Source organism: Dendrobates tinctorius, unplaced genomic scaffold, assembly GCF_039654945.1.
Source record: "Dendrobates tinctorius isolate UK_male_01 unplaced genomic scaffold, ASM3965494v1 ptg000032l, whole genome shotgun sequence".
Taxonomy (NCBI): domain Eukaryota; kingdom Metazoa; phylum Chordata; class Amphibia; order Anura; family Dendrobatidae; genus Dendrobates; species Dendrobates tinctorius.
Window position 1 is genome coordinate 28,022,501 of NW_027361700.1, and position 23,898 is coordinate 28,046,398.

The 23,898-nt window shown below is 46.5% G+C and overlaps 1 protein-coding gene across 3 annotated transcripts in view; it reads right to left on the reverse strand.

The window, feature by feature from the left end:
• The window catches only part of LOC141086533 (keratin, type I cytoskeletal 13-like), a 116,414-nt gene extending 92,891 nt beyond the window's left edge, over positions 1 to 23,523 (reverse strand). For 2 of the 3 annotated variants that reach the window (XM_073572673.1, XM_073572671.1), the window contains exon 1: positions 23,063 to 23,523. In XM_073572673.1, the coding sequence (XP_073428774.1) occupies positions 23,063 to 23,416 (354 nt within the window). In that variant the 5' untranslated portion in view covers positions 23,417 to 23,523. The remainder of the gene's footprint in view (positions 1 to 23,062) is intronic. The other variant, XM_073572672.1, reaches the window with a different exon arrangement.
• Positions 23,524 to 23,898: the final 375 nt, after the last annotated feature.

Below are 23,898 nucleotides of genomic sequence, written 5' to 3' on the forward strand. Positions count from 1 at the left end.
GACTGTGATAATCCCCGGAGGGTGGATGGAGAGAAGGACGTAGAGGCAGCAGACTACTGGAAGTTGGAGCTGTTAGCAAAGAAAGAGAAAGAAGGAAGGATCAGTTGTTCAGAAGGAAGATAGATAAGCACGGAACGTGAGGAGGAGAGAGACTGGGGATGAGGGCTAGAGTAGAGCCTTTCCCTAAGTTCATTGTGCCAAGGCTGGGCGCCGGTATCAGACGCTGTTTGTGAAACTAACGTTTCTGCAGCAGAAACCGGAGGAATAGGAGTTGTGACCGCTCTATTCCCACCAAAGACTGGAAGACACAGTGGCAACCTATGTGTGAGCCGGGACATGATTGATGGAGTCCCCAAAGCAGGCTACAGCCACCTGTCACACGAGTGGAGTTTAAGTAACATCAAGAAGGAGGCACTTGAGCGTAATTCAGAACTGCAAGTACTTCAGATTAGCGCTAGAAAGGAGACGTTCAGAACAGGCACATGAAAGGGAGTGCTGGAAGGGTTAATTCCATCTGCCTGGGAGTTGGCTGAGTCCCTGACCTGGAAGCTGCAGCATTGAAGCGGGCACCTGTCAGAACTGTGCCAGACCTGTGAGTAAAAGAGTTGGAACTGCCTTCAGCCGTGTCTTTGCCTTTCTCCTGCACCAACCAGCTCAACACTGCTTCATCTCTATGCCTAACACTACACCATCTACCTCAACACCTACTACTACTGCCCTGGGACTACAGCTCTACCTGTGGAGAGCTATTACATCCCTGCTGCGCCCCACCGTCCATCCCAGAAGATCTGCACCGCAGCATCAGCTTAATACCTCCCTTGCTGAGTACCACAGGTGGCATCACGAGTCATCTACCTATAAACTTTATTCAGCTACATTTCACCCATTTTACATTGGACGCCCAGGGCCACGGACCGAGTCACGTCCCTCTGAGACACCGGCCCGGTACCGAGTATCCCACGGCTCTGGGGGCGATCCAGTGAGAAGCGCGGCATTCATCAGATACTCCTGATTCAGTAAGAGGCATGTTCGCCTCTTACTGAATCAGCGGAGTCTGACTCCAACATGCCCTCTTATCAAAAACGGCATGAACAATGGTAGTCTTGATAATTTAGGACCATAGATTTTCATAATCTTCATATTAAAAGAATATCATGGGCCATACATAGAGATACTCCGTTTCTGGTGATTTTCTGTGTGGCCTGTGTTATTCTTTTAAGAGCTCTTACTCGTCTGCAAGGAAAACAGACAAATACATTCTGATAAAACATCTGATTGCACTCTGACCAATGTTTTTCTATGAGTCCCTACTCATCTGCGATTTATTTCTCAGCTCAGATCGGTATGAGAAAAAAAATTGCAGCATGCTGCGATTGTCCTCGTATCTCGGTCGAGACTCGCCAATACAAGTCAATGGTTGTGATAAAAAACTGAACGTCACTCAGACCATGTGAATGCCGTCCGATTTTGTCACATCGATGTCCTCTGAAAAGCCGGCAATGCAACCACGTCCAGTAAAATGACAGCGTGACCCAACAGAATAGATATATACACATAGAATTGATGGATATTAAAAGGTTAGTCACACATATAATTAGCACAGTGCTTGTGTAGCTTAATGTACATGAATTTTTTTTAATTACTAAATTATTTTCCGAAAAAAAGGTATGGGATCCCCCAACATTTTATTAAGAAGGAAAGCAGACAGCTGGGAGCAGATGTTTATAGCCCGGGAAGGAGGTAATACCCATGGAGTGTCCCAGGCAATGAATATCAGCTCACAACTTTATACTTTACTGGTTATTAAAATGGGGGACTGTGGGGAGGTTGAGCTGGGTGCGGTTCTGTCTGTAATAGGAGACAGAGTGATTGACAGTAGGTGTCATTTGGCAGTCCGCCATCAGAGGTCACTGGAGAGCACCGACGGCAATGGTTAAGTAACTGTCAGATGAGGGTTACATAACTGCCAGAGGTCAAGGTGACTCTGATTGGGCGAAAGTGACTGTCAGGTGACAGTGGGTGGAGCGACTGGGAGTATAAGAGGTCAGGGAAGGTTCTGGAAGTTCCAGTCAGCCAGGGGAGCTCACAAAGAAGCAGGGTCTGTCACACAGAGGAGACCCCCTCAGAGACTTTCTGACGGTAGAAAACAGTCACGGGGGGTGACCCTACAGCACATTGGTCACAGGAAGAGACGGCCTGTGAGGGCCTGGTGTACGGTGGACTTTGTAAGGTGAAACGCCGTGGTGGATTGGCCTAGGGCAGCCACGGTGGATAGAGCCACGAAGTACGCCTGATGGAGAAAGTGAACAAGTGAAGGTGCCCGGGCCTGTCTGCAGGAGGATAACAGTGTAAACCATCTGTCATATATGGTGCTGGTCGTCGGAAGGGCGGCCAATAAAAGCAAACCCTGTTGAATACATTTCCTGCCTCTGTCTCTTGCCTGTCAACGTCAATAAGCAGGTCACCCCCCATTCCTGTGAGTACAGCACACCTCCGCCACCTTCCAGCCACATTTCCTAAATACCACAGCACGCTACCCTCTGCCCCAGCGCTGCCACCGGAACCCTACATGACCACCCCAAAAAAATTAGGGTCTCTATAATTACTAATCAGCAAATGCTCATGTTAAAATCGCGTTACAATTGGATTGCTTTCATATGTAAATTGAATGTCATTCGGATGCTTAGTGTTAAAAATCATATTGTACTCGCAAGAAAATCGCATGAAATTTGTTCCACTTTACAGGACCGAAATTGGACAGAGTTTTTACGGTGATGGGTATGAGACCTAATACTCTCTTGTCTACCAAGTATAATTAACAGAGATAGCTTCTGACAACAGACTTTAGGGATACATATATATATACATATATATATATATACACACACACACACATACACATACATACACACACACACTGGGTTTGGAAAGTATTCAGACCCCTTTAAGTTTTTCACTCTTTGTTTCATTGCAGCAATTTGGTAAATGCAAAAAAGTTAATTTTTTTCTCATTAATTTATACTCAGCACCCCATCTTGACTGATAAAAAATAGAAAAGTAGAAATTTTTGCAAATTTATTAAAAAAGAAAAACTGAAATATCACATGGTCATAAGTAGAGTTGAGCGACTTTTGGTTTTTTAGGGTCGCGTTTTGTTTCGTGAAATCCGACTTTTCCAAAAGTCGGGTCGAGCAAGATCGTCCGATTATAGGGAAAAGTCGGGGTCGTCCCGAAACACGAAACCCAATGTAGGTCAATGGGGAATAAAAGTCGGCAGTGAGAGGAGGACAGGAAACACACCTACAGTGCCCATTTGAATGCCAAAAGCATCAATTCTTCTTACTTAAGCTTGTCAACCTTAATTAACTTCATAATACAAGTTACGCACTGAAAAATGGGGGTTATTTGGCTAAAGTTGTGGGGGGGGAGGGCTGGCTGCAGGTTTTCATGTGCCCTGGGCGAAAGAGCACCCCTTTAACACATACCACAACTCATCATGCTCCGATACGGCAGATAAATAGCGGTATAGTACAATGAAAAATACCTCACTTTTTACATCTCATGACGAGGCCCATCTATTTCTCCATACAGAATCATTGGTCCCATATAATGTTTGAAACAGTATATGATGAGCTCCACATAATGCTACAGTATATGTTGGTCCCCATGGATGAAGCTCCACTGTCTTATGGGCCCAAATAATGCTCCAAACATAATGGGCCCCATTTCTAATGCTCTAGTGTATAATGGGCCCTGTAAATGCTGCTCCAGTGTCTGATGTCCACCTTTGGAATGTTCCAGTGTATGGTGGGCCCCATCTATCATTCTCCAGAGTATAGTGCTCCCCAAAAATTGCTGTCCCAACATTGAAAACAATCAAATAAGTCTCTTCGCTAGGGAATCCCTGTACTTGTCTGGACAGGTGCTGTAGCTTGCTTAACAGCTCGCCAGCCGTTCTCACGCCCAGTATGGATTGCACGTGATTGCACAAAGGTTAGAAAGGGTACCGTATCCCTGGATAACATGTATGGATAGCGTACACATTCAAAATATATGTCTATACAGCATGAGGCAGGCTCAGACGGTGTTAGGCCCAGTATGGATTGCACGTGATTGCACAAAGGTTAGAAAGGGTACCGTATCCCTGGATAACATGTATGGATAGCGTACACATTCAAAATATATGTCTCAGGAGGCAGGCTCAGACGGTGTTAGGCCCAGTATGGATTGCACGTGATTGCACAAAGGTTAGAAAGGGTACCGTATCCCTGGATAACATGTATGGATAGCGTACACATTCAAAATATATGTCTATACAGCATGAGGCAGGCTCAGACGGTGTTAGGCCCAGTATGGAATGCACGTGATTGCACAAAGGTTAGAAAGGGTACCGTATCCCTGGATAACATGTATGGATAGCGTACACATTCAAAATATATGTCTATACAGCATGAGGCAGGCTCAGACGGTGTTAGGCCCAGTATGGATTGCACGTGATTGCACAAAGGTTAGAAAGGGTACCGTATCCCTGGATAACATGTATGGATAGCGTACACATTCAAAATATATGTCTATACAGCATGAGGCAGGCTCAGACGGTGTTAGGCCCAGTATGGATTGCACGTGATTGCACAAAGGTTAGAAAGGGTACCGTATCCCTGGATAACATGTATGGATAGCGTACACATTCAAAATATATGTCTATACAGCATGAGGCAGGCTCAGACGGTGTTAGGCCCAGTATGGATTGCACGTGATTGCACAAAGGATAAAAAGGGTACCGTATCCCTGGATAACATGTATGGATAGCGTACACATTCAAAATATATGTCTCAGGAGGCAGGCTCAGACGGTGTTAGGCCCAGTATGGATTGCACGTGTTTGCACAAAGGTTAGAAAGGGTACCGTATCCCTGGATAACATGTATGGATAGCGTACACATTCAAAATATATGTCTATACAGCATGAGGCAGGCTCAGACGGTGTTAGGCCCAGTATGGATTGCACGTGATTGCACAAAGGTTAGAAAGGGTACCGTATCCCTGGATAACATGTATGGATAGCGTACACATTCAAAATATATGTCTATACAGCATGAGGCAGGCTCAGACGGTGTTAGGCCCAGTATGGATTGCACGTGATTGCACAAAGGTTAGAAAGGGTACCGTATCCCCGGATAACATGTATGGATAGCGTACACATTCAAAATATATGTCTATACAGCATGAGGCAGGCTCAGACGGTGTTAGGCCCAGTATGGATTGCACGTGATTGCACAAAGGTTAGAAAGGGTACCGTATCCCTGGATAACATGTATGGATAGCGTACACATTCAAAATATATGTCTCAGGAGGCAGGCTCAGACGGTGTTAGGCCCAGTATGGATTTGACGGCCCAGATTACACAGCGGAGGAGCAGGGAGAGGTAAAGATTGCAAATGCTGGGGCCCTGCCCAAGCAAGGGGGGCCCACTCGTGGGCGTCGGTACTGGCACTGGGCCCCTCATAGTACAGCGGTGTGTCTGACGGCGGGTGTGCACCACCACCGTCAGAGACACTTGATTGCACTATGAGGGACCCTGTGCCAGTGCCCGCGCCCAAGAGTCGGCCTACCCACCTGTCCAGGGCAATGGCACTCGCACGGTGTCGTGCGCTAGGTGTTGACCCCGGCCATGGGGGGGGAGGCAGCACAGTTAGGGAGTTTTAGAAAGTGGCATATGTTGATGTTGGACATTCAGCTGATGCAAAAGGCGAAATAAGTGAAGTACCAGGAAGAGGTGGACCAAAGCAAGCCATTTTTCTGTCACCCTATGTGTCATCAGGGGAAGGTGGGACAAAATCCTTGGAAACCCATGCGTGGTTCATTTTAATGAAGGTTAGATCATCCACATTTTGGGTTGACAGACGGGTCCTTTTTTCTGTCAGGATTGATCCAGCTGCACTGAAGACTCTTTCCGATAGCACACTTGCAGCTGGGCAAGCGAGCTCCTGTAAGGCATATTGGGCCAATTCAGGCCAGGTGTCCAGTTTAGCGGCCCAATAGTCAAAGGGGAATGACCTGTGTGGGAGAACATCGAAATGGGAGGAAAAGTAGTTTGTAACCATAGTTGACAACTGCTGTCTCCTGTCACTTTCCATCGATGCAGTATTACCAGTTGTGTGAGCGGTATTTGAAAAATCAGTCCACAACATTGTCATGAAACCCCTGTCTCCAACGCCACTTCTGCTGTGTGCACCACGAACACCTCTGCCAAGCTGCCCCCGGCCCGTACGGCTCGTGTGAGAACCATCACCGCTGCTGTGTGCTGGGAATGCCTCAAGCAACCGATTTACCAGAGTTGCTTGTTTATTAGCCAATATTAGGTCAAGGTTCTCCTGTGGCATGATGTTTTGTAATTTGCCTTTATAGCGTGGATCCAGGATGCTGGCCAACCAGTAGTCGTCATCGTTCATCATTTTGGCAATGCGGGGGTCCCTTTTTAGGATCCGCAAGGCATAATCTGACATGTGGGCCAATGTTCCCGGTGTCAATGATGCACTGCGAGTGCTGGGTGGAGGAGCACTTTCTGGCAAATCCACATCCCTCCAGTCAAACACAAACCCTGTACCAGACCTTGCCACGCCAACATTTTCACTTGCACCACGAGATGCATCCTCCTCCCCTAAGTAATCATCCCCATCATCCTCCTCCTTCTCCTCTTCTTCCTCCACCTCGTCCAGGAGAGGTCCCTGAGCAGACAATGGCTGAATGTCATCAAGGAATCCCTCCTCCTCATCAACATTGTCTGCAGACGCCTGCTCCTTAAGGTGTGTCAAAGTTTGCATGAGCAGACGCATAAGTGGGATGCTCATGCTTAGGATGGCGTCGTCTGTGCTTACCAGCCGTGTGCATTCCTCAAAACACTGAAGGACTTTACAAAGGTCTTTCAGCTTCGACCACTGCACGCCTGTCAACTCCATGTCTGCTCTCAAAGTGCCTGGCCGTGTATCCTCCCACAAATACATTATGGCCTGCCTCTGCTCGTACAGCCGCTCCACCATGTGCAGGGTGGAGTTCCACCTTGTTGCAATGTCGATAATGAGGCGGAGGTTGGGAAGGTGGAGCAATCGCTGCAGCTTCTGCATACGAACGGAGTGTACAGGCGACCGGCGGATGTGCGCGCACAGTCTTCGCACCTTCTGGAGCAGGGCTGTTAACTCCGGATAATTTTTGAGGAAGCAGTGCACCACCAGGTTCAAGGTGTGAGCCAAGCAAGGTATGTGGCTGAGTTTTGAAAGGGCTATGGCTGCCACAAAATTACGGCCGTTATCACTAACTACCTTGCCTGCCTCAAGATGTACACTGCCCAGCCATGACTCAGTTTGTCGCTTCAAGTACTCGGCCAGCACCTCGGCGGTGTGTCTGTCGCCCAAACACATCATCTGCAACACAGCCTGCTGACGCTTTCCACTAGCTGCTCGATTGGGGGACACATCGTGTGCAACAGTGGCAGCTGCAGATGGAGTGCTCGTACGACTGCGCTCTGTGGACGAGCTTTCGCTTCTGGAGGAGGAGGAGGAGGGTCGAACGCCTACAGCCAACTGTTTCCTATACCGTGGGCTAGGCAGCACTGTCCCACCACCGCTGTCCCCTGTGGACCCTGCATCCACCACATTAACCCAGTGCGCAGTGATGGACATGTAACGGCCCTGGCCATGCCGACTGGACCATGCATCAGTTGTGAGGTGCACCTTTCCGCTCACTGACTGCTTGAGTGCATGGACAATGCGGTCTTTCACATGATGGTGGAGGGCTGGGATGGCTTTGCGAGAGAAGAAGTGGCGACTGGGTAGGTCATAGCGTGGTACTGCATAGGCCATGAGTTCGCGGAAAGCTGTGCTTTCCACCAACCGAAAGGGCATCATCTCAAACGAGATTAGTTTGGCAATGTGGGCGTTCAAACCCAGTGTACGCGGATGAGAGACTGAGTACTTTCTTGACCTACTCATAGTGTCTGGGAGGGTGAGCTGGACTTGAGAGCTGCATATGGTGGAAGTAGCGGTGGACAGGGCGGACTGAGAGAGGGTTGATGATGGTGATGGAGTTGGTGTTCTTTCTGATGGCCTAGAATCAGTCTTTCGTTGATATAACAGTGCGATTCCCTGACTGCTGTGGTCTTGCAACGACACCTCAACATTTGCTGCTGTGCTAACCGGTGGGCTTACAGTGGGGGAAACAATGTAGCGTTGCTGACTACCTTCGTTGTGATCAGTTGCACATGTGGCACTTGAGGTTTGGTGTTGTGTCCACGCTTGCAAGTGCATGCTGGTTAAATGTCTAAGCATGCAACTGGTATTCAAATTTTTCAGATTTTTCCCTCGGCTAAAGGTCTTTGCGCACTTCTTACAGATAACCTTGGCCTGATCATGAGGATTTTGTTCAAAAAAGTGCCACACTGCACTCTTCCTACTTTGGCAGACATTTTGCGGCCTAGCACGCTGTGATCTTTTGACCCTCTGGACAAGCTGTCCAGCAACTCTTTTGATGTTTGGAACCTGTCTTTGGAGTGCTCCGGGCCTGCCAGATAACAGCTGTTGCGATGTCGATGTCTGCTGTGGATGCTCCTCATCTGAGCTATTGGAAGCAGCACCCTCTTCCCCCAATGGATGCCAATCTGGGTCAACAACTGGGTCATCCATCACCTCCTCTTCTATGTCATGTGCACCTTCCTCTGTGTCACCGTGTATGGTGGTATAGTGTGCGGGAAGGGGCACCTGAGTCTCATCAGGGTTAGAATCTGGCTCTGTACACTGCGAGGACAATGTATTGCTCTGAGTGAATGTACCAGCAGAATCATCCATCAGCGGCTGTGCATCAGTGCACTCCATGTCAGATTCATCTTGGCCTGGGTAATTCACCATTTCACTTGATAATCCAGGCATGGTATGTGAAAACAGCTCCATGGAGTAATCAGTAGTATGGCCTGCGTCATCCTTCAATCTTGGTTGGGGTGAAGGACACAAGGAAAGGTGTGGTTCATGAACATGAGCCTCCAATGACGACTCAGTGCTTTTACTTTTTACAACTTCAGAAGAGGAGGCGATAGAGCTGGAGGCTGAGTCAGCAATGTAAGACAAAACTTTTTCCTGATGCTCTGGCTTTAAAAGCGGTTTGCCAACTCCTAGAAAACTAAGCGTTCGAGGCCTTATGTAGCCAGACGATGACGCAGGGTCAGCACCTCCTGCATTCGGTCCTATTTTGCTCTTGCCACTACCATCAGATCCACCACCAACACCATCATTACCAGCTGCCAACCCCCGCCCAATTCCACGGCCTCTTCCACCAGCCTTCCTCAATTTTGGTAGAAATGTAGACAAAATCCAACAAACTATATAGTAATGTAAAACAAGGTACAAGGTGTCTATAGGACAGGGGAGATTTAGAATTTCTGCACACACTTGTGGACAGTGGACACTTTTGGATTGTGTGAGGCCCACTGATATCTGAGCGCTATGTGACAGGCTCGATGGCACAGCTGCCTGTGACCAAAGTGACGAGAGGATAATGGAGATTTTGAATCTCTGCGCACACTTTTGGACACTGGACACTTGTGGATTGTGTGAGGCCCACTGATATCTGAGCGCTATGTGACAGGCTCGATGGCACAGCTGCCTGTGACCAAAGTGACGAGAGGATAATGGAGATTTTGAATCTCTGCGCACACTTTTGGACACTGGACACTTGTGGATTGTGTGAGGCCCACTGATATCTGAGCGCTATGTGACAGGCTCGATGGCACAGCTGCCTGTGACAAAAGTGACGAGAGGATAATGGAGATTTTGAATCTCTGCGCACACTTTAGGACACTGGACACTTGTGGATTGTGTGAGGCCCACTGATATCTGAGCGCTATGTGACAGGCTCGATGGCACAGCTGCCTGTGACCAAAGTGACGAGAGGATAATGGAGATTTTGAATCTCTGCACACACTTTTGGACACTGGACACTTGTGGATTGTGTGAGGCCCACTGATATCTGAGCGCTATGTGACAGGCTCGATGGCACAGCTGCCTGTGACAAAAGTGACGAGAGGATAATGGAGATTTTGAATTTCTGCGCACACTTTTGGACACTGGACACTTGTGGATTGTGTGAGGCCCACTGATATCTGAGCGCTATGTGACAGGCTCGATGGCACAGCTGCCTGTGACAAAAGTGACGAGAGGATAATGGAGATTTTGAATCTCTGCGCACACTTTTGGACACTGGACACTTGTGGATTGTGTGAGGCCCACTGATATCTGAGCGCTATGTGACAGGCTCGATGGCACAGCTGTGACAAAAGTGACTAGAGGATAAGGGAGATTGGATTGCTTTTAAAAAAGCAGTTTGCGGAGCAGTGGGTAAACAGCAATGCCAGCGTGTCAGGAAGCCTTAAAAGGCAGCCCAACAACCAACACCACTGATACACCACTATATAGCCTCCCCTTGCACTGCACACACAGTGACTTGTGTGTTGTGCAGGCCAAATCGCTAGCAGCAGAAGCAGTTTTTTTGTCTTCTTCCCTGCCTAACGCTCTCCCTACAGAATCAGCAGCAACCTCTCCCTATACTAAGATCGGCAGAAGATGGGGGTCGGCGTGCACGCCCTTTTATACCCCCTGTGACGCCCACCAAAGCAAGCCAATCACTTGCATGCCCTTCTGAAAGATGGTGGTGACCCGTGCCTAGGTCATCACGTTGCCCACAGTGTCCGTGGATCCTGATTGGCTGAAAAAGAGCGCAAAACAAACTTTTGAAACGCGACTTTGGCGCGTAAGTCGCCGACCTCGTGGCCGACCTCATCCTAGGGTCGGGTTTCGTTTCATGAAACCCGACTTTGCCAAAAGTCGTCGACTTTTGAAATTTTTCGACCCGTTTCGCTCAACTCTAGTCATAAGTATTCAGACACTTAGCTCGGACACTCACATTTCTGTCACATACTGTCCATTTCCTTGTGACCCTCCTTAAGATGGTTCTACTCCTTCATTGGAGTCCAGCTGTGTTTAATTATACTGATAGGACTTGATTTGTAAAGGCACACACCTGTCTATATAAGACCTCACAGCTCACTGTGCATGTCAGAACAAATGAGAATCATGAGGTCAAAGGAACTGACCAAGGAGCTCAGAGACAGAATTGTGGCAAGGCACAGATCTGGCCAAGGTTAGAAAAGAATTTCTGCAGTACTCAAGGTTCCTAAGAGCACAGTGGCCTCCATAATCCTTAAATGGAAGAAGTTTGGGACCACCAGAAGTCTTCCTAGACCTGGCCCTCCAGCCAAACTGAGCAATCATGGGAGAAGAGCCTTGGTGAGAGACGTAAAGAAGAACCCCAAGATCACTGTGGCTGAGCTCCACAGATGCAGTAGGGAGATGGGAGAAAGTTCTACAGTCAACTATCAATGCAGCCCTACACCGGTTGGGCTTTTATGGCAGAGTGGCCCGATGGAAGCCTCTCCTCAGTGCAAGACATATGAAAACCCGCATTGAATTTGCTATTAAAAAAAAAAAAACACACATGAAGGACTCCCAGACTATGAGAAATAAGATTCTCTTGTCTGATGAGACGAAGATAGAACTTTTTGGTGATAATTCTAAGCAGTATGTGTGGAGAAAACCAGGCGCTGCTCATCACCTGCCCAATACAATCCCAACAGTGAAACATGGTGGTGGCAGCATCATGCTATGGGGGTGTTTTTCAGCTGCAGGGACAGGACGACTGGATGACTGGTTATCTATCTATCTATCTATATATATATATATATATATATATATATATATATATATTAGCTTGCTCTCCCTGGTGTGTATGATTTCATCCATGTTTTATTGATGTCAGCACTACAGATATGTCAGCAAGTAGGACCTCATTTAGATGTAGAAGTATCTTTTTCTTATATACAAGAAAAACAGACCAATGTCATCCTAGTGCATCCTGATTTTTTCAAGGACCCATCAACTTACATTGCTGATTTTGATCCGAGCCTTGAATTAAAATCAGACATGTCTCCGTGATTTTCCGCAGACAATTCAGACAGCAAAAAATAATCGTCATGTGAATGACCCCATAGACTATCGTAGGTACCAGCAGGGTCGGACTGGGGTACCTAGGGCCCACCAGGGTAATTGACTCTAGGGGCCCACCCTACGGCTACCATAAACGGTATTACTTGCTCATTTGTCGGCATCTCTGACGTGTGCCTTTTAGCAAACTATACAGTGTGCAAAAGAACTGTAATGTGCACTGCACAATATCAAAGTTTTTTGTTTTTGTTTTTAAAATGGAAGAAATGCAAATGACTGTCAATCTTCCTTGTCTGTGGCTCCATGCAAGGTTTCGCCTAGTGAGCAAAGGATGATTCTGAGAAATTTCAGCAATCAGCCCAGAACTACACGGGAGGACCTGGTCAATGAACTGAAGAGAGCTGGGACCACAGTCTCAAAAATCACCGTTAGTAACACACTACACTGTCATGGCTTAAAATCCTGCAGGGCATGCAAGTTCCCCCTGCTCACACCAGCACATGTCCAGACCCATTTGAAGTTCACCAGTGACCATCAATATGATGAGGAGGAATGGGAGAAGGTAAGGTGGGCAGATGAGACCAAAATAGAATGTTTTGGTATAAACTCCCCTCACTGCATTTGGAAGAAGAAAAAGAATGAGTACAACCCCAAGAACACCATCCCAACTGTGATGCATTTTTGGGGGTGCTTTTCTGCAAAGGGGACAGGACGACTGCATCGTATCGAAGGGAGGATAGATGGGGTCATATAACGCAATATTTTGGCCAATAACCTCATTCCCTTAGTAAGTGCTATAAAGATGGGTAGTACCTTGATCTTCCAGCAAGACAATGACCCAAAACACACAGCCAGGGCAACTAAGGAGTGTCTTCCCAAGATGCATTTCTAGGTCCTGGAGTGGCATAGCCAGTCTCCAGAGCTGAACCCAATAGAAATTCTTTGGAGGGAGCGGAAACTCCATTTTGCCCATCGACAGCCCTGAAAAATCTGAAGAAGATCTGTATCTTCCATCTATCTTCATCTTTCTCTGGATCTATGAAGCCAGAGCTGTCAATCAAATTAGAGGGGAGAGGTTGAGATTGAGTAAAGAAGCAGGACTTCTTCTGTACTGAAAGAGTCTCATTAAGGGTAACGTCACCTTGAGAAACTGTATTTATCTGCAGATATGGGGTTAATCTGCAGGTAAATGGGGTTTAAAGCCTGGTTAACTAGCTTAATGGAAAAGCTACAGGGAGAAGATTAAGTTTTATTCTCCTTGCCACAACTCACTTCCAGTATGGGGGGCCCCCCTGAGTGCCGGCGGCAGTGTTAGGTATTGAAGCGAGTTTCTCGCATTACACACGCAAGTGTGACCCTGGCCTATAAATCAGTATAGTGTGCATATAATTTATATAGTGTATATATGTGATTTGTGTATACACACAGAAATAAGATAAATGGATCTCTTGGCAACAAATGCCATGAAGAACATGGGGAGCTCCTGTCACCATCACAACACAGGAGTGAGGGAAGACATTGTGGTATCATCAACTAGAGGGCAGAAAGAGAAGAGAGGGCAGAGAGGTCGCAGCTCTGTGGGGGGGGGCGCAGAGAGGGCGCAGCTCTGTGGGGGGGAGCAGAGAGGGCGCAGCTCTGTGGGGGGGCGCAGAGAGGGCGCAGCTCTGTGGGGGGGCGCAGAGAGGGCACAGCTCTGTGGGGGGCGCAGAGAGAGGGCAGCTCTGTGGGGGGCGCAGAGAGAGGGCAGCTCTGTGGGGGGCGCAGAGAGAGGGCAGCTCTGTGGGGGGCGCAGAGAGAGGGCAGCTCTGTGGGGGGCGCAGAGAGAGGGCAGCTCTGTGGGGGGCGCAGAGAGAGGGCAGCTCTGTGGGGGGCGCAGAGAGAGGGCAGCTCTGTGGGGGGCGCAGAGAGAGGGCAGCTCTGTGGGGGGTGCAGAGAGAGGGCAGCTCTGTGGGGGGCGCAGAGAGAGGGCAGCTCTGTGGGGGGGCAGAGAGAGGGCACCTCTGTGGGGGGGCAGAGAGAGGGCAGCTCTGTGGGGGGCGCAGAGAGAGGGCAGCTCTGTAGGGGGCGCAGAGAGAGGGCAGCTCTGTGGGGGGCGCAGAGAGAGGGCAGCTCTGTGGGGGGCGCAGAGAGAGGGCAGCTCTGTGGGGGCGCAGAGAGAGGGCAGCTCTGTGGGGGCGCAGAGAGAGGGCAGCTCTGTGGGGGCGCAGAGAGAGGGCAGCTGTGGGGGGCAAACAGGAAAACCAGCTTTTGTTGCTGTGGAGGACAGGAGAGAGTCAGGCTAGAGCCATAATCGGGGAGCTCCGTTACTCACCTCAGGCCGCACTGTGCTCCTCTGGAGCCTCCCCTCCTGATCATGCCGACCTCAGAGCTTGCTGCCAGCGGACACCTGCTCTTCCATTACCTTCTTCACTGCTAGCTTCAGCAGTGTGATCCGTGGAAACCATAGATAGCCCTCGCATGCTAAAATCGGACGTCTGATTGAGGCCTAATTGTTATCTGGCCAGACACCACGTGTGAATAGCCCCAACAATAGGGTTTGTCATGTTCTTGCAGATGAAAATCGCATGGAGCATGAAATGCTGGCTTGTTCTGTTTGCTCCCTGCTTTGAATGCATGAGACTATCTGCATAAATATTACTTTATGTGTTGATACCCACTGTGTATTGTTTGATAGCAATAATAATCTGAAGTTCTGATGTCACTAGAAGGCTATAGCCCCCTTCTCAGCCATGTTTTTTATTGTTCCAATGCTTCAAAATGAAAAATAAAGCAACTGTGATAATAGTCCTGATGAAAAATCTCTTATTGTGTCTCATCTACAGTTCCTACAGACCTGATGCAGTCTGTTCCTGCAATTATAGTGCCTGCCTGTTGGAATAATGCTTATTAGGCCGGGATCACACATGCGAGGAATACAGCCGAGTCTCGCAGGTTAGTACCCGGCACTGCCGCTGGCACTCAGGAGTGGAGCGTGCGGCTGCATAGAAATAAATGGAGCCGCACGCTCTGCTCCCGTGTGCTGACAGCAGTTCCGGCTACTAACCTGCGAGACTCGGCCGTATTCCTCGCATGTGTGATCCCGGCCTTATTGTATGTATTGCATCAACTTCTGTTTAACCCCTTTCTGACATCCGGCGCAGAGCCCACATCTTTTCCGGCACATGTCAGCTGTTTTGAATTGCTGATATGTGCCTTTAATCGTGATCCACCCGTGGCTGTTAACTAGTTAAATGCCACTGTCAAACTCTGACAGCGGCATTTAACACGCGCTTCCGGCAAGCTCGCTAGAAATCCCGCCCATCGGCGCCCGTGTCACATGACCGCGGGTCGACAATGGGTTGGCATGACAACCTTAGGTCTGCATCAGACCTTTATGGTTGTTACTGACCGATTGCTATAAGCCGCCCAGTGGTTGGCACTTGTAGCAAGTCAGCAATTCTGCTACATACAGGCAATCTGATCATCGCCTGTATGTAGCAGAGGTGATCGGGTTATGACAGCTTCTAGTCTCCCATGGAGTTTATTTAAGCATGCCAAAAGTAAAAAAAAAAAAAAAAAGTTTTTAAAAATATTTAAAAAAAAATAAAACAATAACAAAAAAAATCAAACATACACATAGTTGGTATCTGCAACTATATTTTTTTGTCACCACATAAATAAAAAAGAACTTAGACATATTTGGTGTCTATGAACTTGTAATAACCTGAAGAATCATAATGGCAGGTCAGTTTTAGCATTTAGTGAAAATGGTTAAAAAAAACAACTGCGGGATTGCACTTTTTTTGCAATTTCACTGTACTTGGATTTTTTTTCACGTTTTTCATTAAATTATATCATAGAGTCATAGAATGGTAGAGTTGGAAGGGACCTCCTGGGCCATCTGGTCCAACCCCCTGCTCAAAGCAGGATTCGCTAAATCATCCCAGTCAGATGTCTGTCCAGCCTCTGTTTGAAGACTTCCATTGAAGGAGAACTCACCACTTCTCGTGGCAGCTTGTTCCACTCATTGATCACTCTAACTGTCAAAAAGTTTTTTCTAATATCTAATCTGTGTCTCCTCCCATTCAGTTTCATCCCATTGCTTCTAGTCTTTCCTTGTGCAAATGAGAATAAAGATGATCCATCTACAATGTGACAGCCCTTTAGATATTTGTAGACAGCTATTAAGTCTCCTCTCAGTCTTCTCTTTTGCAAGCTAAACGTTCCCAAATCCTGCAACCTTTCCTCATAAGACAGGGTTTGCAGACCGGTCACCATTCTGGTTGCCCTTTTCTGAACTTACTCCAGTTTGTTGATGTCTTTTTTAAAATGTGGTACCCAAAACTGGACACAGTATTCCAGATGAGGTCTGACCAAAGAGGAGCAGAGGGCAATAATGACTTCACGTGATCTAGACTGTTTGCTTCTGTTAATACATCCTAGAATTGCATTTCCCTTTTTTGCTGCTACATCACACTGTGGACTCAGATTCAGTCTGTGATCTATTAGTATACCCAAGTCTTTTTCACATGTGCTGTTGCTTAGCCCTATTCCTCCCATTCTGTATATGCTTTTTTCAATTTTATTGCCCAGATGTAGTACTTTGCATTTTTCCCTGTTAAAAACCATTCTGTTAGTTGCTGCCCACTGCTCCAGTTTATTTATATCTTTTTGAATCCTCTCTCTCTCTTCTCTAGTATTAGCTATCCCTCCTAGCTTTGTGTCATCAGCAAATTTAATCAGTTTACCCTCAATTCCTTCATCTAAATCGTTGATAAAGATGTTGAACAATACAGGGCCCAAGACAGAGCCCTGTGGTACCCAACTTGAGACATTCTTCCAACTGGATGTGCAGCCATTTACGACCATTCTTTGGGTCCGATCACTAAGCCAGTTATGAATCCACCTAACAGTTGCCTTGTCCATTCCATACCTAGTCATTTTTTCAATAAGGATTGTGTGAGATACTTTGTCAAATGCTTTGCTGAAGTCAAGATATACTATATCTACAGCATTTCCCTGATCCACCCAATCAGTGATTCCGTCATAGAAGGAAATTAAGTTAGTCTGACATGACTTATTAGTTACAAACCCATGCTGACTCTGTTTAATCACTTCACTCTTATCCAGGTACTGACATACATGTTGTTTAATAATTTGTTCAAAGATCTTTCATGGTATAGAAGTCAGACTCACCGGCCTATAGTTGCCTGGGTCCACCTTCTTCGCCTTTTTGAAGATAGGAACAACATTTGCTCTTCCCAGTCTTCTGGGACTTCTCCTGTTCTCCAAGAATTTTCAAAGATTATGGAGAAGGGTTCAAAAATTTCTTCTGCTATCTCCTTCAGTACTCTGGGGTGTAATTCATCTTGACCTGGAGACTTGAATTCCATATGTTAAAACCAATGACGTCGTTGAAAAGTACAACTTGCCCTGCAAAAAAAAAAGTCCTCACATGGCCATATTGACCAAAAAATATAAATGTCATGGCTCTGGGAAGAAGGGGAACAAAAATGAAAATGCAAAACCAAAAATACCTCCTTGGTTAAGGAGTTAATAGTGTGTAACAGAGACCAGGGAGGTAGTCGTGGCTGATGGTGGTTGCTCTGTCACACCCTGGTCTCCCGCCACATACACACAATGTCCCCTTTGTAGCATACCTTTCTTCCCGCTTTCGGATCCATCAGGGTCCCCTCTGAACTGCTGAGGATTTCCTTCTGACAGTTTCATACAAAGAGAAACAGAGTACAGTTCCAATGTAAAAAAAAGATTTTACTAGGTTCCAATCTCAGTATGTCCAGCTCAGTAACAGAAGCAAGATAGGGTTCATCACAGAGTACATCCTTTTCTTTCCCTCTACTTTACCTCACTTCTTCCGTAATGTCCCAGGGTCGTACCAACTCGTCCGGTACCGGAGGTTCCTTCTGGTCAGCCTCACTAACTTCAGGAGTTCCCCTGTCCGTTTCGCCCCAGACATAAGGGCATCTTCCCACACAATTAGCTGCCACATATTGGAGCTGCCCTGCATTCCATTACTGCTGTGACCTTCGGCCCACAGGCCCTGGATGACTGGGCTACTTGCTTAATGTCACGTTTCCCACTGCCTTGTCTGGGTTCCCATGCTCTACTGACTAAAATGGCGGAAACTAACTGACTTACCCACAGTTGGCCCCTCCTATGTTAACTATTTCCCAACCTATTCTGTGTGCTAATGTGTCCCCCTCTAGTGGGCTAAATTTATTTCTGCCCTTTCCCTACATACAATCATATGTACATTGCCTTATACATAACAACATTAAATATATATACTGTATGTATATATACATACACACATGCTGAAACCAAGTCGTGCTTAAGGGGGTGGGGCATAAACCAGTCTCTGTAATCCCTTACAAGTGCATGAGTTTGTGTCTCCAACAATAGTCTTGTATTGCCAATGATTCACTGTAAATAAATCAGGAAGTTACTGCTCACTGTGTGTGTAGCTGGAGCACATATTGCTTTTACTTTGCAAGCTAGTAGACAAGATGCTAAGATCCTAAGCTATAAGAAGTACCAGTTTTAAGCTGTGTTATCTTTGTTTCTGAATAAATGTATATTGTCAACATTGCCATCTGCCAGCCATACATTTGACAGGTTGTATAATGTACAGTCTGTCTGTAGTCTGTTACTACTTACAGATCTGAAAACCTCAAAAAGAGGAAAAAAAATCCTCCAAAAAATTCAGTTACAAACCAGACAGGTCCAAATGCATCTGCACTAATCCAGGGTGCAGCGGACCCAAGTAAAATGGCAGCTGCACAGGTGCATAAATACCAAATGAAACAGCCAGCCTACAATCAGGGATTGGCCGTGTGGTACACCAGTGCAGAAAACATAATCCGCATGTGGCAGTGTTCACACAGGGAATGCAGGGCTTCTGGCTCACAACCTCTTAGTAACACCATATAGGGGGCTGCCCAGTGCCAACTAGAATGCATCCCGTGTGAACAGAGGCCAGATGTACTTACAGATCTGATCGATTTGCAAAGCTGGTTATGGGTCAGGGTTTTTGCTAGCATCTGACACATGGAGTTCATCCCTGGGATTTTCCAGATACCCCAGAACTCTGTCGAGCTCCACGTCCTCATAGCACAGATAACAGGGTGCAGAGTGTTGTGCACCATAAGAGATGTCACATAATAGGGCTAAGGGGTACTTCACACTAAGCGAGATCGCTGGCGAGATCACTGATGCGTCACAAAATCGGTGACGCATCAGCGATCTCGCCAGTGATCTCGCTGTGTGTGGTACGCATCAGCGACCGGCCCCCGCCGGTTATCGCTGATTGTGCAGGAATGTCCTGGGCCATTTTTTGATTGTTGGTCTCCCACTGGCCAGCATACATCGCTGCGTGTGGCAGCGGAGACCAATGATCAGCGAGCTCCCAGCGCTGTAAGCAGACGCTGGGAGCTGGTATCCAAGGTAAAAAGCGGGTAACTAAGCCCGCGCGTCCCTTAGTTACCCGCTGTGTACCCTGGATACCAGCATGCTCGCGCTGGGAGCAGGTATCCAAGGTAAATAGTGGGTAACTAAGCCCGCGCGTCCCTTAGTTACCTGCTGTGTACCCTGGATACCAGCGTGCTCGCGCTGGGAGCTGGTATCCAAGGTAAACAGCAGGTAACTAAGTGACGCGCGCTTAGTTACCCGTTATTTACCCTGGTTACCAGCGTCCTCGCTGGTCCTGATCGCTGGTGAGATCTGCCTGTTTGAGAGCTCACCAGCGATCATGTAGCGTTGCACCAGCGATCCTGACCAGGTCGTATCGTTGTCGGGATCGCTGGAGGTCGTTTAGTGTAACGGGACCCTACAGCAGCCAATCAAGGTAAAAAAGAGGCAACAGGGGGTTACTGATGAGAACAATGCCTGAAGTGTGAGTCCCACCACACTGGAATAGGTGGGGCCACAATGTAAGCATCAGGATTAGCACCATTGGAATGTGTGGTGTCCTCACTTGAGAATCCAAGCCAAGATTTGCATTGAGCAGCAGCTACAGAGAGAGCATCTCAAAAAGCCATATTTTAGGCAGCACTCTAACTCAGTGGTTAGCACTATTGCAGCACTGTGGTCCTAAATTGAAATCCCCCCAAGGACAACGTCTGCATGCAGTTTGTATGTATGGATTGCTATGGTTTTCCTCTTGGTACTCTGATTACTGATAAGAAATTTGTAATGCGAGCCCTATTGGTGACAGTGACTGATTCCAACATTTGTAAAGCACTTCGGAGTATGTTGTGTTGTACTATCTAAGCAAGCATAATAAATAAATAAGTTATTGGTCAGTGTTACTTAGGAGAATGCTGTGGTGCACTTTACAGGAACTCTAAAATAATTACTTTGTGTGGAATTATGTGGGCACTATACAAGGGTGTAATGTGGGAGTATGGTGCTTGAGTGCCACTGAATGTGCTCTACAGGCACCCTGGTTGGCACTATGGCTGAACTTTTATTGGCTTTTGGCTTATGACTCGGATTTGCCTTATTTTGGTTGGCAGCATCTTGTTCTGGGTATTGTGTGAGGTACTAATTACCATGATCTATGCACTGTTATTTTCTGGGGCGCTAATACGTACTGAGGGCAAAATCTACTTAGCACAGTTTTTTTAGGGGAAAAGATGTGGCACCAATGCACATGGGATGTTTATCTTCAGAAAGTAATGCAGATGATGGAAAAATTAGAGACTTAAGATGTCATGAGCAATGATCATTGTAAACATGAAATGTGGCTGGAAGTGACACAATTGAGAAAATAAAGGGCATGTCACACTAAGCGATATCGCTAGCAATATCGCTATAACTTGTGACGTTATAGCGATATTGCTAGCGATATCGCTGTGTTTGATACTTACCTCCGACCGCTCCCCCGCTGATTATCGCTGATCGTGCGAGAACGTCCTGGACTGTTTCTCGTCGTCAGCTTCCTGTGGCGCTTCCTGCTGTGACGACGAGCGACGCGTGGAGCCGGACGGGAGGACGCAGGATCGCCTGGTGTCACAGGTAAGTAGCGACCCCCATCCCCAGCGATGTCGCTGGTGAGATCTGCCTGTGTGGCAACTCACTAGCGACCACTTAGCGATGCACCAGCGATCCTGACCGCATCATATCGCTGGTCGGGATCGCTGGTACATCACTAAGTGTGACAGGGCCTTAAGATTCCTTGCCCCCATTGTTGCACTGCTGAAATTACTGTATGAGGTGTTAAAGTGCATCTATCAGTAGGAGCAACCCTCTTAGGCCGTCTTTATGGCTACTCTTAAAGTATGGTTTTCACTGAAACGATGCAGCCCTTATAAATGGAATATACACCTAGGAAACATTTATGGTTTATGCTATCGATATACAACAGATGTCTGGGATAAGTATTACTCCATAAGTCCTATGCTCCCCCCCGTCCCTAACTCCTGTATGGCGCACACGCCCTAGTTCAGTGGTAAACCACAGGCTTCAAAACAGCTGCCTTTCTATTGTTTTGCTTGATATAGAAAAACAGCTATGTACATCACACCTAGAAGGAAACAATGGTGCCCCTCATTAGTCGGTAAACCTAGGTGAATGCTGGCTGCACAGAGAAAAACACTTTCAAAAGGTTAATGTTGTTTTTCAATAAAACCCAGGTCATGGAATTTCTTTGATCTCCAATGTTGGAAATATTTTTGTCTCCAGAAAATATACATTATTTTTTCCTCCTCCATGCTTTCCATGGGTTTCAGAATTCCCACAGAAAATAGTATTAAATCCTTACAAGTTCAGTATGTCACATACACTTTGCTTTATGTTTTTTTTTCTGATTTTACAGCTCTATCTCCATTTAGTAGACAATTGCTTTAAAAATGTACTGTTTTCTATTCGAAAAAGGCTGTTTATTTCCATTCTGCTGCTGGGCATATGATCTACAGTACCAGCTTGGAGTCCATGCACACTGCAAAGTATGGTGGCATACAAAGCTCTAAATTCCTTGTTAGTGACTTACGGGCACTTTTATTATTGCTGTATTGTGCCACCATAAAGCACAATATTCTCTCCCTTACAAGCAATGCCTCTAATGAGAATACCTCCATATTCAAACATATAATGGAAGGCAACACATTTGTTCATTTAAATTGTTCCAAATTGTAAGGTAAGTATCACAAACCGTATGTTTAATTTTGTAAGCCTGAATCTATTCTTGATGATCAGAGAACCTCCTTGAAAAGATGACTTCTGGATGTGAAGTCATTTATTAAAAAAGTATCCACCCCCTGGCTCAATAGTAGGGATGTACAACTTGTCAAAACTAGACAGAGTGTCAGTCTACCTGGTAAATGAGGCATTTAGAATTTGCATCCATGACCCCACACTAAATAATTTTCTTTTGATAGCACTATATGGAAAATCATAAGTGGTCCTTCAGGAGAACATACAACAAATGGCACAAGTCAACCTAAAGCTTTTTATAGCATCCTATAATTCTAGGTTGGTTTTGGTTGAATGGCTATGCACATTTTTTGCGAAGGACTTGGAAATGACAACTGTGTTACTTCAAAGTCACTTTATATGGATGATGCATTTGCCAAAATAAGATTAATATATACTGGTCTTCTACAGTTTCCGTCATTGACTCACATATGCATATGACCCTGGAGGACAGGAATGCATTAATGGCACTATATAATGAACCATAAGTGGTCCTTCAGTAGAATGTATCACAAATGGCACAAGTCAACCTAAAGCTTTTTAAAGCATTCTAGAATTCTAGCTTCGTCTTGGTTGGGTGGTTGTGCTAATTTTTGGCACTGGACTTGGTAATGGCAACTATGTTACATCAAGGTCACTTTATATGGATAATGCATTTGCCAAAATAAGATTAATACATACTGGTCCGTCTTCAGTCTCTGTCATCGACTCACACATGCATATGACCCTGAAGGACAGGAGGGCATTAGGGCCCACCATGCAATAAAAATTGACACAATATGGAATACCTTACAATGGATAAAAAATGAAGAACCTGTGATATCTCACCTGATTTTCGAGTTCGTCAATGGTCTTCCAATGATGACTGTTGTCTCGGCATACCACCCGTTTCTCAGACACCTGTTGGATCTGTAGTTCAAGTTTGTGATTGGACTCTTCCAATTTCTTCACTTTTTCAAGATACAAAGCCAAACGACTGTTCAAACCTATCAAGACATCTTTCTGGTTTGGATTGCAAACTTTTCCGCTGGCCATGGCATCCACATGGCTCAGCCAACATCTGTTATCTTGGAGTTTTCTTCTCAATCCTAAAGCATCAAAGCGTCTGAAAGACATGGGGTAAGACGTACGTTTAGAAGATTCCCCACATGACATGAGTGCAGACCTACTACCGTAGGGCATGGTGACAATCTAATGTGTGTTTAACCAGCTCCCATAGTAACCTGAAATAAAGAAGTCTCGTGGTTTTACTTTAACTACATGTTATTGGCTTAGCCAGTGAGCCATGTCTCGCGGCTCAGATTTCACTCACCTTGGGCTCCAAATAATCTCTTCCCTGCTATTTATTTTCCTTAATTTGACTTACGGGATCGGCAGCTCTACAGTACAAGATTACTTGCAAAACAGCTTTGCTTTGGCTTGGCAGAAAATTCTAAAGAGGGGGTGTGAGAAATTCCTGAAATGCCAGTGGCTATAGAGATAGTAAATACAGTACACATACTCAAGGGGTTAAACAGGCTCACCCGAAGAAGTATAGGAAGACATTCCCTCGGGTCAAGTTATGTTGACTCTGGACCAGGAGGCCTAGAGAATAATGGAGCCCATTCTTGTGTTCTGTGTAGCCGAATTGTCTCACCTGTGCCTCTACTCATGAGGTATGACCG